A 24,679-nucleotide genomic window follows, 5' to 3' on the forward strand; every position below is an offset into this window, starting at 1 on the left:
TATAGGAATACGGCTCGCGAAAGACGAGGATCCGAACGACATTTGAAATGTTCTCTCGTTTTCTCTTGTACAGCCGCATCTTCCTCTACGCTCTGGTATTTCGAGGACGAGGGCGAATTTTCTCAAACACGAACGTTTCTGGAGGACCAGAGAGTTCTCCTGTGAAATTGGAGCAACGCGTTTACGGAATCGGAATTAGGTACTACACGCGATACGACCGTATACGAGAGTATAGTAAAATAATGATCGTATATTACTATTAATATAATAATATAATTATGATTGCATGTCTCTATGTTTACATATATGGTGGTAAGTGGATTTTCTCCTGTACGAGTATGTAAATGTTGTATATTTGTGTGCGTGCGTGCGTGTATGTTCTGTGTGTGCGCGCGCGCGTTTCCATGTCCGTGTGTATGTTTCGTATGTATACATGTATATAAATATATTACAGTTTTACGGCGTAGCGGGTAAAGAAGACAGGAATCAAACAGTTTTAATTAACTGAAATATTTTCGACATTATTATGTGTATATCATACATATGTATATTATTATACGCTCGACATATCATCTTTCAATTATCGAATAATCGTTTCTGCTGCTGTAGTATGTATAATATACAGTTGTCATTGCGACATACGTTGTTTCAATCGGTTTCCTCTTTTCTTTTTCTTTCTCCATTCTTCTCCCCCAAAAACCACCTTCTCTCGTACGCGCACGCACGCACGCACACAAAGACACGCACCTCTTTCTCTCCTTCTCTCGTACTCTCATACCCCATTCATTCCTATAAATACCTCGAAAATTAATAACGGTAATAGTACCAATATAAATCAATAATAATATAATATAATATAATATAATATAATATAATAATAAAGATATAGATAATAATGATAATATATAATAATATATAATATAATATATAATATAATATAATATACTATAATATAATATAATATAATATAATATATATAGGCGACGATAACCCGACGATAAACCGTAGCGACAAAGTTCACGTAGCCCCATATATAAATCGATCGTTACTGATCGTTTCAAAAAGAAGAAACTAAAAGAAGAAAAAAGAAACAAAACAAGAGAATGGATGGAGAAAAAGCGGAACCACGGAAGCGCGCGTAGACTCCGGATGCATAATCTCAGCCACCCGTCAAAGGAATACCTAAGCGTGGCGATATCGAAACAGCAGCACCATTCGCTAGGTTTCTTTTTATCTTTGGAGGTCGGTAGGAACGTAGAACTTGTCCAAAACGAACATTTCTCTGCGCGACGACCGTTAAACATATCTTAATATAAAATAATAAAAAAAAGAAAGATATTTCAAATCAAAGAATATGAAAGATTTATACAGAAGAAAACTAATCGTAAAAAACGCGATATTGCGATAAGAGAAGAGAAAACCACGAAAACAGATCGACGAAATAAAACTTAGTGTTTCAAGAAAGTTTTAAAAGAAAATCGCTTAAAAAGGAATTAAAAAAAAAAAACAGAATTTTTAATTAATAATGACGCGTTACGCCGATCGACAGACGTTGCACCCTGCAGAACATCCATCCTCGCATACGACTAATTTCTCGATAAAAGCGCGGACACGTTCGATTTCATTACAACAGCCGAATTATACGTGTTGCAAATTTCGTTCAAAATTCTCGACCTACACATCTGTATATATTAATATACGTGTGCATTGTATCGCGTATTCGTCTTTACGTTTTCACAGCACGAGCTGACGAGAGCGAAAGGCCTGATATTATACGTATCCACTATAAATATGTGTCTCGAAAATATCAAAACTTTTTTTTTTTAATAGACCTCTTTTTTTAGTTTCTTTTATCCTTCAGTCCGTGTGCACGCGCACACGAGGTATAAAATTGTATCCCGTGAACCATTGGACCGCGCTTAGTAACTCTATATGGGCCCCCCTAAGTCTCGTCAACTCGTGTTCGATCCCTTTGTCACGGTTCCAGCATTTTTTCCGCCGTGTTTGCTTCTTTCGTTCCTCTTTTCTTTCTTTTCATTCGTCCGTTCATTTATTTTTCCTTTTTACTTGCACTTTTTATTTTCGTAGGAAAGCGTTAGCAATTAATTGACCGACAGCGCATTATGATCAAACGTCTCTACGGATTATAGATTGGTCCAACATCTCTCACGTTCCGTATTATTATTAGAAACTCTAACGGAAAGGCTCCCGGGAGTTTTGGAATTTAATTCGATTCAATTTCGATATGTTTTAACTAATTGTCGAGATAAATTGCTCGTTACGATCCTGGTCCGAAGAACGATTTATTAACTCCCAGTTGAATGCTCGCTCGCTAGGCAATTCACTGCTAACACGTTTCCACTTGCTATTTTCTTCCTGCTCTCGTCTCGTTACAATAGTCTGATCAAATCGAATTCGCCGTTTTATCGAGAAAGGTAAAACGTTTATCTCTTCACTTCTCTCTTCCTTTTACACTCGATCCTCGTATACTTTTAAGCCTACATTCTCATAGCTGCGAAAACATAGGAAAAACACTAAATTGCGTGCGTATCTTGCGACATAACGGTTTTTCTTTTTTTTTTTTTTTTCGTTCTTTTGTTTAATTTTGTCGGTGACGGAACAACGAAAAGAAAAGGAAGCGTATCGAACAAATACGATAACCGATTCGCGAGAGGCGGATGAAGGGTGGTCAATTGAATCGAACGTAAAAGATACAACAATAAAAGAATAGTAATAATAATACGAGCGATAATAAAATGTATATATGTACAAAAAAAAATTTAACATAATACAATCATTTCTGAAGAATTGGACTTCGGAAAAAACTTCTAGGACAAATTCGGTGGACATGTAATATCTTGTGTATGTGTATTTTAATATTTTTATCTTTTCTTTTTACCAGAAATTTCTTGATTTTCGATAACATTTGTGGTAGCAAAAATTGGGGCGGGCCGGCCTGTCGCGTCCGTTTTAAACGTCGACAGGTCACCCTCAAGGCGGCGGCACTCGCAAATACCTATTTACAAAAATATACACATGAGCAACTTACTTATCCATTACGCTTGGTATATTTTTTATCTTTTGTTGTTTTCTTCTTCTTACGACTCGTGTAATGAGAGTTACGCGCTATTTTTTCGTTTGGTGTCTGTTCTCGCTTTCTTTGTTTCTGTCATTTCATTTTTTTCTTCCTTTATAATCACACTATTTATAATGTAGTGTATGCACTATATATCATTATCTGAATATTCTTTTTTTTTTTTCATCTCATCACTAGAACCTCTACTTATTCCCCGGTTAATTCTAAGTAATGTAAATAATATGTATTGGTTGTTTTGTTTTTTTTCTGTTACCGTTTAACTTTGTTTTTCCTTGTTGCGTATTAATTATCTAATCTAGATTACTTTTTCTCCTTCGTAACCTATCTACAAAAAAGAGTCATGTCTCTCGTTCAAAGACGTTAGACATCATAATAGTAGTAGTGTTGTATCGGTTTTGGATCAATCTGTTGATCTTGTTGCTCGCGGTGCATTTCCACCGAAGAGAAATGCATCATTACACTAAATTGTCCTGTCTCTGTCTCTCCTCCATTTTCTTTTCTTTTCTTCTATCTCACCTAACCGTCACGAATCTCACGACCGCCATATTCTTTTGTTTTTGTTTCCTTTTTATTTACTAAAAAGGGAGCGACGGCGTGCATAACGCACTGGTTCTCTTTTCATTAAATATATTCGTATCTATATATTTATAATTATTTATATATTTATATAGGTAATAAACTATATGCATATATATTATATATATATATATATATATATATATATATATATATATATATATATATACTTATATATATATATATATATAAGTATATACATATATATATATATATATATGTATATACTTATATATATATATATATATACTTGTGTATTCGTCGCATTCGAATCGCCAGGACGAAACTCATGCTTCAGGTAACGTCGGCTGCGGCGCACCGTAAAGCGAGAACACACGGGCGCTTCTGTGGCACTTCTTATTCCTTCTCCGTCATTTCCTTCCTTCGCAGTTCATTTGCTTCTTTTCCTTGTGTTTGTCGCCCCCATTTGTTAACTTACAAAAATGATTTATTCCGAAAAAAATAAGGACCAGTATTTCGCCCTCGTTTCTTTCTTCGTTTTTTTCGAACGTATGTTTCCTCTATTGCTTCGTTTCGATCGCTTTCTCCTCCGAGTTTACATTGCCAGTCCATTCTCATCTCGAAAATAAGTAACGCGTGCTATACACAGGATACAAGGGCTCCCTCTATGACCGATCACGGATCCATATTGATCCTTCTTCTTTTAACTTCTTTCACTGTTAGACGAATAACTCTGAATTGACTATAAAATTGGTGCTAGGAGTTTTAAAAAATGCCAGGGCGCCCATTCACGAACCCCCGAACGAAGAAACATAGTGATTAGAGCTTTCGAATATAATTATATCGAATACAACGGTCTCTTCGTTGCTCCCCAGACCACCTTCAATTCTTGCTCCCCACCAGAATAGTCCTTAATCATTGAGAATATACTCGACGTCTCCCGCTGTTTTGCTTTTTTTCTTGCTCGACAATTTTCTCAACGCGCGTTACGTTACTATAATCACAAGATTGTCGATCTTCCGTACGTCTTCCAAGTCCACAAAGATCGTTTTATATATCTTTACGTGTACATCGTTGGGTACGTGGCCATGTTTTGTGGGAGAGAAGTAATATAATTAGGGGTGGGCGGTCTGGGGCTATGCCACTGTGGTCAGAGATCTCGAAGCTTCTTTATACCGGCTTGAACGTAGCGCACCAGATCACGCAATGAACTTTTCAATGTGAGGGGTCCCAATCTTTCATCCAGCTCGATGAAGAAATCTGCAAGTACAAAACGACAATACAGACACTTTAGCTATATATCCCTCAAATACGGAAATATGTATATGCATGATCGAATGCTCGAAACTCACCTCTATTCATATCTGTCACCAAAGCGTTTGCCTGGTCCCACAGTTCGAGACAGTTCAGTAGCAGGTTAAATTGGTAATTTTGCTTATTCATAGCGTTATAAATAATATATGGAACACTAACGTACGACGGAGCTGCCTGCGGTTGACCCGAAGCAGCTCCCCGATTTGCTAGTTCACCGCTGCTATATCCGGAACTCTGACTACCAACAGAGCCCACAGAACCAGCTGGTGATGGTGTTGGGGATAAAGATGGCGTTCCTTGTCCTTCTGCTTGTACCGGTGTTGCCTGAGCAGCCTAAAGATAAGATAGTAAATATAAGTTTTATTACATAGTCGAATAACTTGTTATTTTATGATGAAGCGTTCGAGTCCGGCACACATACCTTTTGATGGTACTCATTGAGAATTCTTTGGGTCTCTTTGATTTCGTATTTGCGCATCCTGTATAGCTTCAAATATATGAGGGATTGACAAAAGAGACTAAAACAAACGAGACACAACAATGTTTTGAAACACGCTCGTACAATCACGATAGACGGAAAAAGCTCAAAGTGCGTGCTCACCTTAGAATGACCAACTTGTTATGTATATTACTCTCTGTCGAGTTGCTCTGCTGGCTCTTGAACTTAGACGAGATGTATCTAAGTAGAGCAAGTGGAAATCGGAAATAACTTTAATTAGGTGATACTCTTCGTTCTAGTTCAAGGGTAATTTTGGGATGTACTCACTTGATGAGACTAAGTGTATCCTTGTACATGGTGAACGATGCCCTCTCCGTGAGAGAATCCGCCTCCATGGCATTTCCAGTGAGCAGGAAACAGAGAACGGCTTCTAGATAAAGCATACCCTGCGCCGTGAGTTCGCATTCCTTGTCAGCGCTATGCTTTAGCCGCTTTGCTTCCATCAGGTACTGATTCTGGTCCCTACTAGCATGTGAACATACGAAGTCAATTCAGGTGTCCATACTATCCCATACTATACCATGTCCAGGTTCCATACTATCGGCACAAGTTCAGCGCACGTGGTTTCAACCGAGGCAATGTAACATTCACTTACCACCTATCCTGATCCTCCAAAACTTCATTCTGAGGATTAAAGTAGGAATAATACACTCGTTGAGGCGGAGGTGGTGGCGGTAATAAACTGGTGTCAAGTTTTTCTTCCCGTTCGTGGTTGGTTGGTTGTATTTCACTTTGCTGTTCAACAAAAATGTCATCGTTCAACAAACTTGAACGTTATTAAACGAAATGGGAAATGAAAAATGTCATTTATTTAGTACCTGACTTGAAGATGGCCTAGGTGTAACTGATCCGGCATCAGAATGTTTCCTCTTTCTCTTCCTCCGCTCTTTGTGTTCTCCCGACTCTTTCGTTTTAGTCTCCGCGGAACACACAGTACCGAAACTGGACACTGAACTACAACTCGGGCTACGTTTCCTCTTGGGCAGGCTACCTGCACCACTACCACATCCACTAGCACCTGCACAGACGACACCAGCCCCGAAACCGATGCCGCAATTACTCTTCGTGTCCGATATGAGTTCGCCCTTGATCACAGCGCGATTCTTAAGGTCACCGTCGACCAACAATACGTCACCGTGAATCCTCGTATCGGAGGCTAGTTGTTGAGGCGGTGGCGTATCGACAATCTCCCCTTCCTCCGGCGTAGGCGGTCGAGGGGCTTGTAAAGTCAGCGTCGAGGCTTGTCTCGACGACGGCCTCGTGTCCGGAAGTTCCGTGCGTTGTCTCAACTCTTGACCCCTCGACAACTGGGATATATGCGGAAGTTTGCTCAGGTCGATCCTGCAGGGCAAACTTGGCACACCATTCACGTAGGTGAGCGGTGGGAAAGACTGAATCAAACTGGATGCCCGTGACGACGGTCTCTTGTACGGACTGTCTCCTCCTGTCGGTGTATTCGCAGAGGTGTATTCCTCCACATAGATGCCACATTTTCCTCCGCCTTTACCGCCTTTCCCTCCTTTACCTCCGACCTTTCCTCCTCCCATAGAAGATGAAAATACTTTCCGAAGAGTGTCGCTCTTCTTCTTGTCCTGTACGTTACCCGCGTCCTCTTCCTGTAACTTCGGACCTGGGCTGTTATCGCTGTCTGAATTTTCTGGAGAAGTAGCTCTAGTCGGTGGTGCCCTTGGCCTTGGAGGTACTCTATATTCACAATAAATCAAATTCATTAAATCTTTTTACTTAATTCAATTTTATCGTACAAGCCCTCTTGCACAATAATTTACCACCCCTTCAATTGTGCAAGAAGATCCTGTTCCTTAATATATAAGACACTTACCTGGCAACCTGAATACGATTTCTCACGGACAACTCAGACTCGCTATCAGAATCAGACCCGCCAACATTGGTCACCCGTGAGTTGGACCTTCTAGGTTTCGCCTTCGCGGGACTCTTTCTCTTCTCTTGCTTCTTCGGCGAATCTGCCAGTTTACTCCTTTTGATAGGCATTCTTCTCCAGCGTGTATTATCATCATCGGAGGCACTGTTGTTTTTTCTATTTGGCGGGCGTTCATCTTCGCTGGAAGATGCACTCAACTTGGATCTCTTTTCGTTTATTGGGACTACTACGGGTGACACCCTGGTCGGTCGATCGCTATCCGAGTCGCTAGAAGCTCCCTGTGACCTGTCATCGCTTCCATCATCGCTGGTCGTTATGGTGGGTTTCGAAAGAGGCGCCTTCTTCTTGGGGCTACCCACTCCTCTCGTTCTGTTACGAGGTTTACCATTTTTCAGATTTTCTTCTGGCGTCCGATGACCACCTTTCGTATTCTTGTTGGTAAGCTTTCTGGGACGACCCGGAGGTCGACCTGGTTTCCTGGTGTCCGCCACTTTTGGTTTTTCTGGCTGATTTTCCTCCGCTGGCTGACTTTTCTCTTGATCCGAGGGACGATCACTGTCACTGTCCAGCACACTGATCATTGTGGCGTTACGAGTGCTTTTCAGGGCCTCGTCGAGCTGCCAATCATGAGCTGCCTTTTCCCTGTGCGTTCTAGCGTCCGTCGTTGCCGCCGGAGAACCTTCTCGCCTATTGCAATCCTGTAAAATGTAATTCTCTAATGTAACTGTCCTGATACCAGTGGGCAAAAATATATTTAGATGGAATGCCCTGACTCAAAAAACGAGCCAGTCTGTTACGAATGTCCATTGAAGACCACAGCGGGACTCGAAGTTGGACAAAGTTTGATGAGGTACTACGCTGAACTCGGTTAAAGTTTCAGAAGATGATTATGCTTCGTATTTCCATGTATTATGAACTTGCAAGTATCATATAAGTTTATGATTATGTTTTAACGCACACACCCAAACACCAACCACTGTGAATTATATCAATTAAACATGAAACACTTAACCTCTTAACAGGCACATCTTTTTCGCTTTACTAGTGGAAATGATTAAACGTTTTTATAATGGAAATGAGGATGAAAATGAGGATACATAGCTGTCGTTAGATGCATATTTTACATATTTCCATATTTTGGTATAGGATGTCGTAGCTCGAATCGATGTAAAGATCATTAATTAAAGAAATCAACTAAGTTAAAAATAGCCCAACTATAGTAAAAATATTGTAACGGATGAGACTAGATTTCACAATGAAATAAAAATCAAGCAGCAATACCTATAACTCTCAGGATAACTCTCCAATTTCCAAGAACTCTCACTGAACTCGTACAACTCTCTCACCTCTTCAACAATTTTTACAGAACTCTTCGAGTTCTCAATAATACCGAACTTTTAGGAAAATAACATATACAACACACATTTCTGCCACGTGCAGCCAAATTTCCACCTAACACGCTCCTCTCAATCGATGCTCTAAACTCTACAGTCTACAGATTTTGGGTTTCTTACTCTGGAGGTTGTGAAGTACTTTTGGAGGATCGTTACCCTCAATAATCTTAAAAACTCGCCATAAATCTTGGCATTGTCATAGTTCAAACCAAACAAGTATCTTTTATTTCAAGTGTTCCTTAAATTTATTGTCTATTTGGGGAAGATACGAGAAAGTTGGGTTTCCTCACGTTCGGTAGCAACTTTATCTCGGGGGTGGCTAAGACCCTTCCTTGTCCATCAACCTTCTTCTTATCCAATCAGAAGTAATGACCATTTCCCTCACTTTCCTAGCCAAAATTGTCATGAACAAATCTGATGGCGCTGGATACACCCGTCACTAGCTTTCCTCCGCCGAACTCCACTGGTTTTACATCTTTAGATCAGTCAACACCTCCAGACTGATTTTCTATCTTTAGTTCAGTCATATCTCTTGATCGGATTCTATCCTTAGTTCAATCGCCAGTTAACTTATATCTATACGCATCGAGCGTAACTATCTGTGTCTACAAATTGTTGGAATAAATTGCAAATTGTAACCTGTTAACTTAGTGTATACTCAATTCAACCACCTCTATTATCCTAACCGAAATAGGGGATCGATCATTTCGTAGCGTCGATTGCATAATCGGAAATTTACGACTCTCGTTGACGCGCTTCCTCGCGGTCGCGTCTCTCCGCGAACGGCCGAACAACCACAAATAAATGTATTGCCTTTATATCAACATGCAAAAACGAGTTATCTCATCACTTGGTAGCTAATCAACTAGAAATATACTTTCTTTATTGAAAAATCCCCTGTTTTGTAAGTGTCTGGTGTCTACCAAAGATAAAGTCTGCTAAAGATATCGTTGCAGATACAAGCGCAAGGACTAAGACCAACCTAATTGAGATTGACTTATCTTTGTTGACTCTTAACTCTGTGATTATACCCGGTTAATAAGACAAAAATATTTCATTAAGAAAAAAAAGATCGAATTGAACAAAGATTGAGAAATTCTGCTCTAAGTTGAACATTCGTCATCCGCTCGATCCTCGTTCGTTCGTCATTCCAACGAATTCTCACTTTCACAATACGAAACCATCATGTGTGTTAAGAGGCCAAAGAACACCAACATAAATGTCAACTACAGATGAAAACTATACCTGAGCTTGCTTGTTTTCCGAATTCTGTTCCCCGTGAGACATGTTGGTCTTATTGAAGAACGAACTGAGGTTCCATCTCGGTTTCGATTCCTCGATCGCAGGCGGCGGTTCTTCGATCAAATTTTCATTCTTTGGTGATACCGATGGAGGAGTGGAAGGGCCTTTGGTGGGTTGCGTGCTGGCTTCATCCTCAGAATCGTCGCTGCTGTCAGATCCGGAATCAGAGCCGGAATCAGAGCTTGAACTGGCGCTACCGGAACTCTGTGGAGCCTGAACGGAAGGACTGGGTGGCCTTTGATGAGTCGTTGGGCTTGGAGTACCTTTCGATTGCAACGGGCTCACCGGTGGAGGTGAGAGCACTTGCTCAGGAGTCAACTGCTTCGGCGGTGACGGAGGTCTGATTGGACTCAGTTGCCTCGTGGGTGAGAGAGGACCCACCGGTGACGGACCCATGGGTGACATGGGTGCCAGGGGTGGCGGGGCTGGTGTCATCGCTGGTATTAGGGGTGTTGATAAACTGTGAACATTAGTAATAATTTTCTAATAAATACAAATTCGTGAAACGTTCAACTTTGTGTCTGACTAAATAAAATTTACTGTCAGTTCTAAACTTAAAACTTATTATTGTTATTTCTAGACTAAAAAATAATAAAGTAGTTGAAATTACTTGTTGTTTCAAATTGCTTTTTTTCTATCTTTAATATAACTTAGATTCGAAGTTCTGTTCGTTAATAGACTGAGTTGTTGAACATAATAATATGGTAAAAATAGCGAGAGCAATAAATTCAAGATGAGAAATAATATAGCCCCTGTATATCGCCATGGTAGGATGATAAAATAAGTTGATAATTAGCTATAAATAGGTGGGCGCATTAATTTTGGATGGAGATAATGGGACCGTATAACAGGAGTATTAATTAGCGATCGTATTGATAAACGGGATACTTACTCGACCGTGAGGTCTGGGCTTCTGTTTCCCCTTGTCGTTCGCGATGACGTTTCCTGTGGAAGAAAAACGGAACGATTACCAATTAATTGTATAACATCGCTGTAATCGCGATCTTCACCCATGTTTCTCTCTAACCGAATCTTTAATCCAATAATTGTTACAAGTACGAATTAATTAATATAAATACTACAAATTCAATAATAACCCCGCAAAATAGAATATTATGATATTCAATAATTTAACGATATTATTACCTTGCTTGTCTCATCATCGCTGTCCTCGGATAAACTCAAGTCCCGCTCCAAATCACTGTAACAAGAATGAACAAAGATTTTCAGTAAAATTCCACAAAATAAAAGAACAAAGAAATTAACGACTTTATCAAAAGCATCATACAGAAAAGAAATCCAATAGGGTCATTTTCATCCATTAGCGAATGTGCAAAGATCATTATTTTTATAAACATATATAATTATCCAAGTTTTTGACTTTTAAAGAAAATAAATATATCTCAGTGTTTTATTTAGAATAGCGGCAGATTATACTGCAGTTATCGCTGTTTAAAAGAAGAACAAGCTTTCACACGCATTTCCCAAAGAAATTATTCAAATCCCCAGAAATACACCGTTGCAGATCTATAAAATATTGTGTACGTAGATTGACGGACTGTTTAATCATTTTAACCACTGTTTTAATTAAGGAAAAAGAAATTTTAGTATTTCTGACGTTAAATAGAATCGATTGTTAATCGTTCATTCGCCGAGTAAGGCTCGTTAATCGCGACAGCGTATTATACGAAATCGTCGAGAGTGGAAACAGAGGCGAAAAAAAAACGAATCGAGCCGGTTCTCTTCGAACGAAGCACTTTCGATTAGAATCGACAAGAAAAAGAACGCGGACGCGGAGAAGAAACGCGTGCCGAGTTCACCGACGCGCGGTGCAACCTGTAGAACACGAACGACGCGAGAGGCTTAGGTAGGAAACAATCGTTCATTGATCTCTGAAACCGCTGTTTCACTTCGCCTCTCCACCGTTGGCTTCTTTGTCACTCAGCAGCCCGCGTGTTTCTTGCTTTCCCTGCTCACACTTTCGCTTTTGACTTCCATTAACATCCGATCGGTACAGTATTCGATTATGTGGTACACATACCATTATACGATCTAATGCAATGTACGACATCATATCATTGTATGAAGCGGAGAATATTCTATTACACGATGTTACAAATTGCAGCAATATTCGAAAGACGAGGTAAAATTCGTAGATTTTTATAGCCCGATATCCGTGTACTTTCTATAACTTTCGTTTTAGTGCACGCTGGATTATTCTTGTTATAAACGACGAATATTTCGTTTCATAGCGATGGAAATACTGTTACCCGTATAAGATAATTAATATAATATAACTATAAATATAATTGAGAAAGTAAAAAACATGAAATGCTATACATTAAAAAATAGAATGGATAAAAGTTTGATGCATTTCTACAGATGCATTGAAAGTATTGAAACAACAAAAGACGTGAGATCACAATACCTCGCTTTATACAATGCGCAGCAAAATCCCAAAATTACTGTAGTAACTTTAGAATCGTACTTGTAGATTGCAGCGTACATGATGTACGTGGAACGAGAAGTTTGACACTTGCATACCAATGTACGTAACCAAAGGTAGCAACATTCTAATTTAACCGGTGAATCGGTGAACGACAATAGCAGTGCGTCGTCAAGCATCGTAAACGCGCATCAGCGAGCGTAAAGAAGGAGAAAAATAAAGAAGAGGGTCCTTTCACCCTCGATCGGCGAGGCACGCGAGAGGCGGCGACGCCACTCTAAGAACGGGTAAAGTGCAGCGAACAGGGGGGGAATGGAAAGCAGCGAGAAGAGTAGCTATGGGGAGGCAACGAGAAAAGAGAGAAGACACGGTCTGCGAGATAAAGAGGGAAAGTATACGCGAAGCACCGAACGCGGATGTACGAAGGTTCATCGACCCTAAACACGCTGTCCTGCGCGTCCTCGTCGATGCCTATGGATATGGCCGACTAGCCGTGCCTAACCTCGGGTTTAGTCTTCTCTCTGCTCTCGTGAATTTTTCGTCTAGCGAAAAAAAAAGCAAAAAGGAAAAAAAAAGGGGAAAAAAACCCTTTTCGTTTTATCGTGCCACATTCTCTCTTCCTTCGCTCAACAGGCAACACACGGAATAGTAGAAAATTGTCGAATCGAGAGATCAAACCGGAATTCCATTCACCCTTGGATTTTATTGATTTATTAAACGAGATTCAGTTAGAAGTTTTGATTGACTTTGAAACTACAACGAGCTTCGAAAGCTACGGGTTGGAAATGGTGGAATAGCAAAGGAGAATAAAGTGGCAAAATCGGCGAACGAACACACGGTTTAACGATCGTGGATTGCGACCTCGTGGGAACCCTTTCAATTTCGACGCCATGCCGTTCGTTACCTTCGACGGATTCTTCGCCTCCCCCCTCGGGAAACGACAGCCGCTTTATCTTCTATCGGAGCGCGAAAGAACCAGGGAGGTACAAACTGGCGTTTAGCAAAGTTCAACGATCTTATTCTCCGCAGATTTCTTCTCTTCTTCTTCTTCTTCTCCTTCTTTTACTTCTTCTTGGGAACGTTCCGCGTGTCGGGACGATATGATAGTCTGAGGATCGGGACGAGCTGCTTTAAATTGCTCCAGGTAGCGAGCCAAGGCATATATACATGTACTATATATGCCTGTAGAAATTAAATTGAACATTTTGTGACAATATAAATTTAAAACTTTGTTTATAGGAACTTTGGTGGGTACAAGCTATTCGTATAGCTAGTTTCTAGCTTCGATCAAAAACGAGATGTTTCGATGAAAATCAAACACGCTACAAAGTCCAATTTAATTCTAGCAGACAGAGGAGAGTTTCCTGAATACATCGGTGCAAGAAACGTAATCGAGTTTTCTAGATATCGCAAATCAAAATTTATCTTGGACAATGTAATATCATATAGATACGTTCGCGTTTAGACAATTCTATTCAACCTGCGGGAGTTCGTTTAAAATTCATCTAAAATTGCTGTACGATATTGTACAAAGAGGAATTTTTGACGGCTATTTATTACGAGAAACTGAACTTCGAGTAAGAGATACATGGTTGGACCGAGTTTATGGATCGGGAAGAAGAGTTCATGACCATTCAAGGTTTAGAGCGAACGTGACAGAATGCGTGCTAAGAATGTCTACGTAGTTCGTTTGAAGTGAGTGAAAGAGATTGTAAAACAGAGAATACAAGGACATAGATACATTGCCGAGCTAGTTCTTGAACAGCAGTCATTGTGTCGGAAGCTGATGGCAAGGCGAGAAGGAAAACGGTACTCGCGGTTGGAATCCATTTCCATTTGTCAGCGCGTTAACGCGGCCCCGTCATTGCGGAAAAGGAGCAGAACCTGTTTGCCTGAACCCGGGGAGGCAGACCTTCTTTAACCTCGCGTGATCCGCCGCGAGTTTGCAACGAGGAACAGGCCAGCCGCGTGTACGCGCGAGAACAGCGAACCAACAACACAGTGGCGACGTAGTCGCGTTACGAAAAGGGAGCGACATATCCGGCTCCTTTGGGAACCGGCGCGAATCATTTCCGGGGGAAAATGAAAAAGAAAAGTCCATGACATTATTACGAGGTCGTCCTTTCATCGAATTAAACGCTTTGACGACGGCCCCGTGTAATTGGCAACGAAAAAGAGACCGGAATTTCTCGCGAATCTCTTCGGATCCCTTCTCTCTTGCTGGCTGCCGTTCAATGGAATATTTTATTCGTACGGGAAATCCGGTTATCCGGTTTCGTTGGGATTTAAACGTTTGGTCTTCTCGACGAATCGCTGGGATACGATCTATTTTCTATCGCAGGGCCGTTCGAACCAGATTCGTCTCGGGCCTCCGATCGATTCTCTCTCGGAATTCACGCAGAATGGACACGCCACATTGTTCGGAGGACGAAGCTCCGAAGATAGGCAGATAGAGAGAGAAAGAGAGAGTCACGCGTGTCCATTGTCTCGATAATTGAAGCGTCGCTAGACATTTACCGGGAACGAGACGAGAGGATTTTAAAAAGAGGTAGAACGCGATTCAAGTGCACGAGTATACGTGAAGAGAGGCACGAGGCGCCCATTCGGATCGCTCCAGCGAACAATCGTTCGCCGGTGTTCGCCTATTATCCATTAGCTCATCTGCCAGTCTCTATCAGTCCGCTCTGGCGACGGCACGTGCTCCTGCCTGCCTGGAACACGCTCGATGAATCTCGGCCGCAAAGAGTGCCACCATTGCGAGAATTAATTAAGCCGGGTAAACGGCGAGGAGCACGTAAGCAAACGAACCGCTTAGAGCGCAGTTTACCTAATTACTGAATCCGAACGGTTGGGAACCGAGTCGGAAACAGGTTGGAGAGCGGACTAGCATCGTGTCACCGACTCAGGAAAACGGTGATTTCGCGGATTTACAGAAACTTTTTATTGTAGTTTTTAAGAATGATTAGTTCGAGCCGTTTAATCTTTAGAGTGTTCAGGGTGGATATATCACGTCTGTAAGTAAGAAGTAAGGAATTTGCCTATAGATGGCCCTAGCTGATAATGTAGTTATCACTAAACTGCGTCATTGATGCCAAAAATCTTTGTTGACCTCTCACAAATATTTTCGACTCGGAACAATACAAGTTTCACACAACAGCATAGTTTGTAATAGCGTTGAACATGTCAAATTTTGTGCCTGGAAAACTACTAATTTGCGGACAGCATTGATTTTCTGTTACCATTTGAAGAAAACTGCTGTAGAATCGCATCGAATGCTTGTCGAAGCTTACGGTGAGCATGCTCTTGGTAAATCACAGTGTTTTGAGTGGTTTAAAAAATTCAGAAGTGGCAATTTTGACGCGAGGAACGAAGAACGTTGAAGACCACCGAAAACGTTTCAAGACAGCGAATTGCAAGCATCGTTGGATGAGGATGACGCTCAAACGCAACAACAACTCGCTGATCAATTAAACGTGACACGACAAGCCGTCTCCATACGTTTGAAAGCCATGGGAAAGATCCAGAAAGTGGGAAAATCGGTTCCACATGAACCGAATGAAAGACAGCAGGAAAACCGAAAAACCGCTTGCGAAATGCTGCTCGCCAGATACAAAAGAAAGTCATTTCTCTACCGAATTGTGACTGGCGACGAAAAGTGGATATATTTTGAGAATCCTAAACGTAAAAGAACATGGGTAGCTCCAGGCGAACCACCGACATCGACTACAAGACCAAATCGCTATGGACGGAAGACAATGCTCTGTGTTTGGTGGGACCAGAAGGGTGTGATCTATTATGAGCTGTTAAAACCTGACGAAACCGTTAATACTGAGCGCCACCGACAACAAATGATCGATTTGAATCAAGCTTTGCGTGAAAAACGACCAGAATATCAAAAAAGGCAACACAAAGTAATTTTGCTTCATGATAATGCACCATCACATACAGCAATCCCGGTCAAGGAAACGATTGAAGCGTTCAGTTGGAAAATACTTTCACACGCGGCTTGGCTCCGTCCGATTACTATTTATTTGCATCGATAGGACACGCACTTTCTGATAGGCACTTCACTTCTTACGAAAATGTACGAAAATGGCTCGATGACTGGTCTGCCTCAAAAGACCGACAGTTTTTTTAGGCGTGGCATCCACCAATTGCCAGACAGGTAGGAAAAATGTATAGCTAGCGATGGGCAATACTTCGAATAAAATATTTTTAATCATTTTCATACATTTTTCGTTTAATCATAAATGTGTATTTTCTATACAAAAATTCTAGTTTTATATTTACCTACCTGATATGTGTCAGGTTGACGTCAATAGGGTTAGGGGCGTTTAACGAACTTTCGCTAGGGTTAGCCATGGTTGTCACAATAGGAGTAATGTTTACTATCACAATCGTAAGTATTACAACGTTATCGAGTAATCGCGGCGATTAGACACGAATCACGGTGGCCTCAGATTCGATAACGAAACCACGGCCAACGGGACGACGAATACGATATGATACACGATCCTGATGTCACTCAAAGTGCAAGTAGGACTGCTCGGAATAGACTATCTATGTCCAAGTGGAACTGCCCTTATATAGCCCTCTCTCTGATTCTCGGGTCAATCGTTGTTCCTATGGAGAGCTATACAATTGTTCCATACTTCTGTTGGGTACACGTCCCTCCCTTAACCCGCGCTACATTCAGTGGCTCGTTATGCCACTTCGAGCCCAAACATATTGTCCTAAACCTTGAGCACAACTATTTTTTAGTTTTATTACTTAAATGTAGCTAAGTGTACTTAAGTAAAGGTGTGGATTAGGGTATTGGGGGTTTTCCCAATATTCCAAAAGGAAGACGCCCCGATGTCCTTTCATCTCCGACACATAAATTCGACGAAAATTATTATTGGCACCTAAGGATAAATTTAATCACCGAGGCTAATATAACTTGAGCCACGATATAGCAAGATTATCAATTAGATTATTGAACGATACTTTGGACTGCGGGTCTATTTAGATTTGTACATTATACTTTGATACGAATGACATTTAATGAAGTATGCGTACAAAGTATCATTTTGATTTCTAATAACGTTAAACAAGATTTCAAGCTGCATACGTCTTACGGAAGAGATTCGATAATGATCATCCGTAATCTCAAGATTACGTTACAAGGGAGAGAGATCATCGAAATCGACGACTTAGCGAATTCAAGAGAGAACTACAAACAGTTCGTAGAAACAGTAGACTATCGCAATGAAAGCGATTTTCAGGTAAACGATGAGGCTCACGCGGCGCTTTTCCGTGTTGCGTAATAATTAAAACTAGGAGTGCGCCTCGGACGAAGCCGTGGATCGCGATGCGCCTGGTAGGCAATTCGTAAAACGGGAATCGCATTCCTCGTTCCATGCGCATTTATAGACGGTGGCGGTCGCAGACTGCGACAGTAAGTTCTGCTAGCTATTAAAACAGGGACGATGAGACGCAGGAAATATGGAAGGAGGTCGTCGGTGATGTAGAAGGCCGATGGAGGACGATGGAGGGTGAGAGAGGTGGAATCGTTGGAGGTGGCGATGAAGTACAGAGGGGAGAGACCAGAGTGGATAGAAGAGAGAAAGGAACGAAGTCAGCGGTAGTGGCACGTAGAATTTCACCAGGCAGACTAGCAAGCTGCCTGTTGCGAATAACTTCGGAAGTTCCAGCATGTATACCAACGTATTTCTCTCTCGGTCTGCTATTTCCTCTCTCGTTCTTGTCGCGGCGAAGCCTTCTGTCTCCTCTTAACTCGACCCGTCTCTTTTCGTCCTTCGACGCCTCATTCTGTCTCTCTTTCGTTGCATACTACCTCCCTGCCTGCCTCTCTGCCCGCACCACTAGCTCAGTTCCTCCTCTCGTATCTCTCCTCGTTCGTTTTTAACCCCCTCTGTACGCGTTATCCAAGCCTCGCCACAGATATATACTCGTTGCGTCTCCGTCACCAAAACCTCCCCTCGCGTCTCAACCCCCTCTGGGCTCCCTTTTTAACCCCTTATTACTTCCCCTTGCTCCACCCGCGATTCGATTCCGTCTCTCTTTTCTCCGCTCCCTCCCCCACACAGCCCCCTTCTTCACCGCATCCTCCACACGGTTTCACCGGTTATCGGTGTCTCGTTTCGGCTCGCCTTCAACCCCTTGCTCGCTTTTTCCCTCGTCCGCTTTACCTTTTCTGGTTACACGCTATCTGCATCCGAGTTACCTCCACGAGCTGCAGTCGCTACACACGCTACCTTACTCCCACCTCAACCAGGACCGCCCTTTCTCACTTTGCGCGTCACGAACGTCTATCTCAGCGTCTTCGTCCTGCGTCTCTGTCCTTGCTACCAACCCTTCGATTTCATTCCCTCCTACCACGTAGTTTCCGGATACGCCGCATGTGCGAGCACGCCGTCTGCGAGAAGCCACCACGCATCTGTCGACCGTTTTTCGATGGGGGAAAGCACGCGTACACCGACCACGTCGAACGAGGAGCCGCGTCGACGATAATTTTGGTGCGAGCAGTTGTTTAAGCAATTGATTTCACGATAGGTGCTTTGAGAAGTAGTTATGTGTTGGTAAAGAGTAGCGATTTTTGCGGGGAAATTATTTTACTCGTGTCATAAGAGGACGATGGATTACATGGGGAAATACACACGAACAGGCTGACGAACGATAAAAATTGACGCACGGTCAGATCTCTAGAACGTGACCTTCACAGGGTTTTTTCAGAGCCTGCGCTGGGTCGAATAAATGTCAGCATGATCTGTGCCCTTTCTCAACTACCATCTCAAACATTTTTATATCTTGTACATTTTTCCAGTTAAATTGGATATATTAAATATACAGTATGTATCCATGCACGATAGTCATATTGTCAATCAAAGGGTCCGTTGCAATAGGAAACAGCTTCCACAGGCCTTTCCAACAATTTAAGTGAATCAACAAAAATCAATTAAAAATCAAGTACATAGACGCTGCTTCTCAAACATGTTATAAATTCATAGTTAATATTTCCAATAATAAACTTTTGAACTTTTGAACACAAAACCTATTCTTTCTCTCCCAATAAATACGATTTCAATAACGATAAACATTTACCAATATTATTAATTGGGAAATTATTGTGCAAGACGATCTAGTTTGTAAGTTAATATCCTGTACTCGATATCGCGCGAGAAGAAATCGTTTAAATCGAGCCTAAATCGTTAGAAGCAACACGAAAAGGGATGAGTATCAATGCAGTCGACAGATTCGAGGCGATGCGATAGAGAGAGTCAATGAACGCGACGAATCCAAGGTACATAGGATTAAACGATTAGCCTTTAATCGTCGAACCATAGAATTGTCAGAGGAAGCTACGAATCTCGTCGACTATGTCCTATGAAAAAGAATCGCGGGACCGACCGCGTACAATACACCGGGGGAAATTGAATTTTTCGCGTAGGATAACCTTCTCAGAATTCACCATCAGCGTCAAACGCAGGCCACAAAACACCCACCGCTTTTTGTTATGAAATTCTTGAATGTCGTGACTGTTCAAAGTTTTCGAGGTGTAAGATGTGTTTGCAAGGAATTTTATCCCAAACGTTTCGCTAATATCAGTGGATATGAAGCCGTGGAAGCTACATATCGTAGCTGCTGTGCTATCTAAACGACGATATGACATTTCTTAGTTTCACCAATACTTTTAATACTTATTTATCGTCGATATTTTCAGAGACTGTTGTTGAATTACAGCAACTGCTGAATCAATTGTCAAGAAAGATACCAGTATCTAAGTCAAGTCCAAATGTTCACGTTGTTTATTTGATAAAAAAAAGATAAATGTTCAAGAATTAAGTGAATACAATTACAGATCTTTTGGATGTAATAATCTTTTCTTTAGAGATCTCCTATCTTTCTACATGCTTTTTCGATTCTTTTCAAAATAAATCATATCGTATGTACATTCGAAGAGCACAGGAAAAAACATGATAAACTTTTGTGTTCTATATTAAAGTAATCTTAAAAGTCTATACGCTATCAATCGAAACCGTACTTCCGGTACTCGTCTTTTATTTAATCTAAGGAGGATTACAAAGAATATTCGCAAATTTAAATTTTATTACGTTGAATCGGAGGATCTATCGAACGCGAGAGATAGACGATAGCTGAAGTATTTAGATAAAAGAACAGTCACGTTCATCAAATTTGCAGTATACTTTCAACGTCAGAAAAGCGCTATAAATTAGATACTAAATGTTTCATAAAGCACCTGAACAATTTCATTCACTTATTAGTTGCATATGACAACGTACTGTGCCGAAATAGGAGACAAGACACGAAATTTACCTAACGCGTTAAAAGCGAAAAATTGGAGGAAATACGTCATTCGTTGGAGGAAAAAATCAAATTTAAAATTATCGATGGTCAAGAAAGCAAACTAAATTTATATTACTGGGAAGTTTCAACGAGGCAAACGGCGGTTAAAAGTAATCCGGTAGCGAGAATTGCAGCGGAGCTTCTTTGCTTTTGCAATTAGCAGTCGATAGGATTTAATTCTCTCGTTGTTTGTGACACGCGTGTCGCTGGTCCGTCGACGACCGAGTTAATTTCGTGCCGGCCGCGAAAATAGACGCGCGCGCTGCAAATCAAACGGTACCCAACGCCCCAAACGCTGCGCCGTCGATCGACGCGACGTCGCGACGGTGAAAAAGTTGCGTCCTCGCAATATCAGCGCGAAACCGACCGCCCACCTGTCCCTCCGCCCTTCTATTAATAAAACTCGGTCGGTTTTACGGGAAACCGCGACTCGTTTATTTCAACGGGGATCGTTGCATCGTGCAATTCTAACTTATCCCTCTTTCATCCCCTTTCCAAGGAATTTTTAGCGAAATCTGTTAAAAACGATGACATTCTCGATCGCCAGATAGATCTAGCGTGAAAATAAATGAAAGTTTCATGGTAATTCGTTCTAGTAAGGGAAACTCGTTTCTGACAAAGATGATTAATTGCTATTATTTGCAAGTAATTTGTGAGAATTCTTTCTCTGTGAATAATTTCCTATTATCAAAAGTACGAGTCAAACGTTTTAGGAAAGCAACTATAATTTAACAAAAATTAGCTCTTGTTAATTATTGACGTTGTCAAGCGTATTTACGGGAAAAGTGTTAATACGAGCCTTAGAATAGTCTGAAAACGTCAGTTATAAACGTCGGTATGTGAAATCGTCAAACGTTCTAGATAATTAGATAAGATTGTCGTAAAATTTTTTAACGACAATTTATTTAAATGTATTACCAAGTAAAATACATAAAGTACAGTGATTTGAAGTATCCAGTGCAAAATGGTTAACCCGTTAAGGACCATCGTTGCGTCAATGCAACAGTTCAATTGCAATATGTTTCAATTCATCAATTTACATTATCGGATTCAGTTTTTCCAGCAGTGTGAAAGGGAATTCCAAAGATCGATCCAATTAATATCTTTATCGTCACTTGGTTCTTAGGGGATCGGGTAGATCGATTCCACGTTTATCGGAATTCGAATCGCGAAAAGTTACAACGTAAACACTAAGAGCAAACGAATCGACGTACGGAGGGTCGGGAAAATGGCGTGCATGAAACGCGAGCGTATTTCGCGTTTCCACGCGAATCGCATAATCAACGATGCGCATCGTCTGTGTATCGTCTGCTTAAACGGCTGGATTCCGTGAGAACGAGGTTCGAGATAAATTGAATAACGACACGCTTGTTCCAGTGAAATTGCTTAGGCGCAGCGTTCCGCACGGCTCGATTTAACGCCAATAAAACGATATCCAGCAACGCGACCCATCGTCGTTCCACTTTGTCCTTCCTTTGTCCTCGATGCCCGACGACCGAGAACTTTTCCTTTTCCATCGCCCTCTCTACCCCTTCACGGTGAAAAGAGACAACGAAAAGAGTAAGAATTTCGGGATGTTCTCTCGGTCGCGAAGAATAGCGTGACAGAAAGGGATAACGAGATTCCTCCGACCATCGATGACGGCTCGACTGTTTTAAACGGAGCCGGAAAACCAGTTAAGAGCGAACAAACGGAGTTACGGGCCGCTGGGAGCCGCTGCTACTCTATCAACGATCAGGCTAATCCGGTTTAATCCGCGTCTTAGTTAACACCATGGAAAAGCCGTGGCACGTCCTTAGAGACAGACGGTTAAAGCTTCTTCTCCCACGTTCCATTTGCGCTCTTTCTCCGACTGCCCGCTTCAAGTCACAACCTTCCACGCATACATTACAACCCCTAGGGATTTCGTACGACTTTTCTCAAGAGTACAAGTGGTGGGAAGAATATAGAGAGGTTACGAATTGAAGCGTTAAGGAGACACAGATATCGATTGGTATAACGATAGTTAGACGTTTGTACACGTGTATGCGCGTAGGTAGATACTATAGAGATATGTTTATCAGGTGTGAATCAGTGCTCCGAAGAGCAAACGTATTGAATTTCCGATTAGAAATGTCATTTGTGAATCGATATTTAAAGCTTCTACTGACTTAAATTTCACCGTATTGATTCTCTGTTGCTTCTTACTCTACGGTAACTATTCGCAGTTGTAAACTACGTGTACTCGTATTATTCTATATCGATGGGTAAATAAGTACTTATACTTGGATTAAATTCAAGTTACTACAAGATCTAACAGTATCCGGATACTTACGATCAATAAGTTTCCTTTCCGGTAGAGGTACGAGTGACGTTCGTAGAGAAGAACTACAATTGGAATTTAAATCGAAAAGCGTAGGTTAAAGTAAAAAGATTAATTGACTCTATCCTCGGAACAAATCTTTGCGAGGGACAAATACGAAACGAAACGAATATTAGTTTGGCTAAAAGTCATTCTTACGAGAGGTAACAAAGACAATTAATAGAGGGTGTCTAGAGCTTTATCCCATGGTTAAGTAAGTATCACGGAGTTTATTATTTTGCCTGATAACTAAGATCGACGAGCAACGGAGATTCTTTGGAAACTCGCGCGACACAAGTATACTTTAATCGAGCCAAGATCCCGGCCCGAAAGGTCAGAAGTTAATTTGATAATTTCGATTAATTTTACGAGAAGAAGCTTATCCCCAGGGTAATGATCGTCTATCCCCACTCAACGCCTTTGCTCGCGTTTCCCCGACATGAAAATTGAATTTAAGGAATTACGCGGCGTCGTTTCCATCGAACGACAGAGTTTCCATGAATCCCATTAGCCCTTCCTGTAAACGATACTTCTAATTAACCGGCTCCAAACTAGTCGTCACGATTGAACGTCGTAGATCTTCTTCCTTGACTTTGGTAATTTATTAACATTTTAAGCGGTAAGTATTGAAAATGTAGGTGTGTGAAAAATGAAGTTTGTTTCGCAAGGTAAGAACTTCTCGATTAGATGGTATAGTCTAGAATATAATACAAGGTGGTTGGTAACTGGTAGTACAAGCGGAGAGCGGGTGATTCTACGCGAAAAAAGAAGTCGAAAATATAGAATAAAAATTTTTCGTTTGAGGCTTTGTTTTCGAGAAAATCGACTTTGAATTTTCGCCCGGTACGCGTGCGGTACGTTATAACGGATCTCGCTGTAGATCGTTGTCTTGATGGAAAAATTAAAAAAAAAAAGAATTAAAAAGAAATTTTTATTCTATATTTTCGACTTCTTTTTTCGCGTAAAATCGCCCCCTTTCCGCTTGTACCACCAGTTACCAACCACCCTGTATAACGTTGAATGTAGTGTAACATTTGTCAAACTATGGACGGAAATGGAATTTGAAAATTGTTGAGATTATATGTTAATGACAGTAGTAGAATATAAGGTGCTAGGTTAAGACAGAATTTACATTTTAAATTTACCGCCAGTAAGATGCAAAATTTCATTTTTAATTTTCTTTCTACGTCGATATACGTACTACAAAACACGAATAAGCGTAATTATTACGATATAATATGCCACTTATAGGTAGAACGTAAACTCCGACGAATGGACTTCGACACTTTCTATATATCAAAATGTCATTTAGTTTCTAAAACTGACGAATACTTCTAAAATTCACTGTTTCGAGAAAACGGAAATATCAGCAGCAAATAACTATGTATCTCTATTTGTACGACCATATCGCTAAAAGTGTTAACAAGTAATCTTACAACGTATACCCACTCGAATCGCGGTAGTGATCGAGTTTAAAAAATA

The 24,679-nt window shown here is 41.0% G+C and overlaps 1 protein-coding gene across 8 annotated transcripts in view; it reads right to left on the minus strand.

Moving 5' to 3' along the window:
* Positions 1 to 4,332: 4,332 nt before the first annotated feature.
* Positions 4,333 to 24,679, minus strand: part of LOC117236985 (AF4/FMR2 family member 4) — a 166,754-nt gene continuing 146,407 nt past the window's right edge. For 5 of the 8 annotated variants that reach the window (XM_033500476.1, XM_033500481.1, XM_033500478.1 and 2 more), the window contains 11 exons: positions 11,190 to 11,244; positions 10,936 to 10,988; positions 9,987 to 10,503; positions 7,288 to 8,045; positions 6,266 to 7,151; positions 6,043 to 6,182; positions 5,715 to 5,912; positions 5,550 to 5,657; positions 5,370 to 5,466; positions 4,987 to 5,281; positions 4,333 to 4,894 (listed from right to left, as the gene is read on the minus strand). In XM_033500476.1, the coding sequence (XP_033356367.1) occupies positions 4,785 to 4,894; positions 4,987 to 5,281; positions 5,370 to 5,466; positions 5,550 to 5,657; positions 5,715 to 5,912; positions 6,043 to 6,182; positions 6,266 to 7,151; positions 7,288 to 8,045; positions 9,987 to 10,503; positions 10,936 to 10,988; positions 11,190 to 11,244 (3,217 nt within the window). In that variant the 3' untranslated portion in view covers positions 4,333 to 4,784. The remainder of the gene's footprint in view (positions 4,895 to 4,986; positions 5,282 to 5,369; positions 5,467 to 5,549; positions 5,658 to 5,714; positions 5,913 to 6,042; positions 6,183 to 6,265; positions 7,152 to 7,287; positions 8,046 to 9,986; positions 10,504 to 10,935; positions 10,989 to 11,189; positions 11,245 to 24,679) is intronic. The other 3 variants (XM_033500480.1, XM_033500477.1, XM_033500479.1) reach the window with 3 other exon arrangements.

Source organism: Bombus vosnesenskii, unplaced genomic scaffold (assembly GCF_011952255.1).
Source record: "Bombus vosnesenskii isolate JDL3184/JDL3185 unplaced genomic scaffold, Bvos_JDL3184-5_v1.1 scf7180000013352, whole genome shotgun sequence".
NCBI lineage: Eukaryota > Metazoa > Arthropoda > Insecta > Hymenoptera > Apidae > Bombus > Bombus vosnesenskii.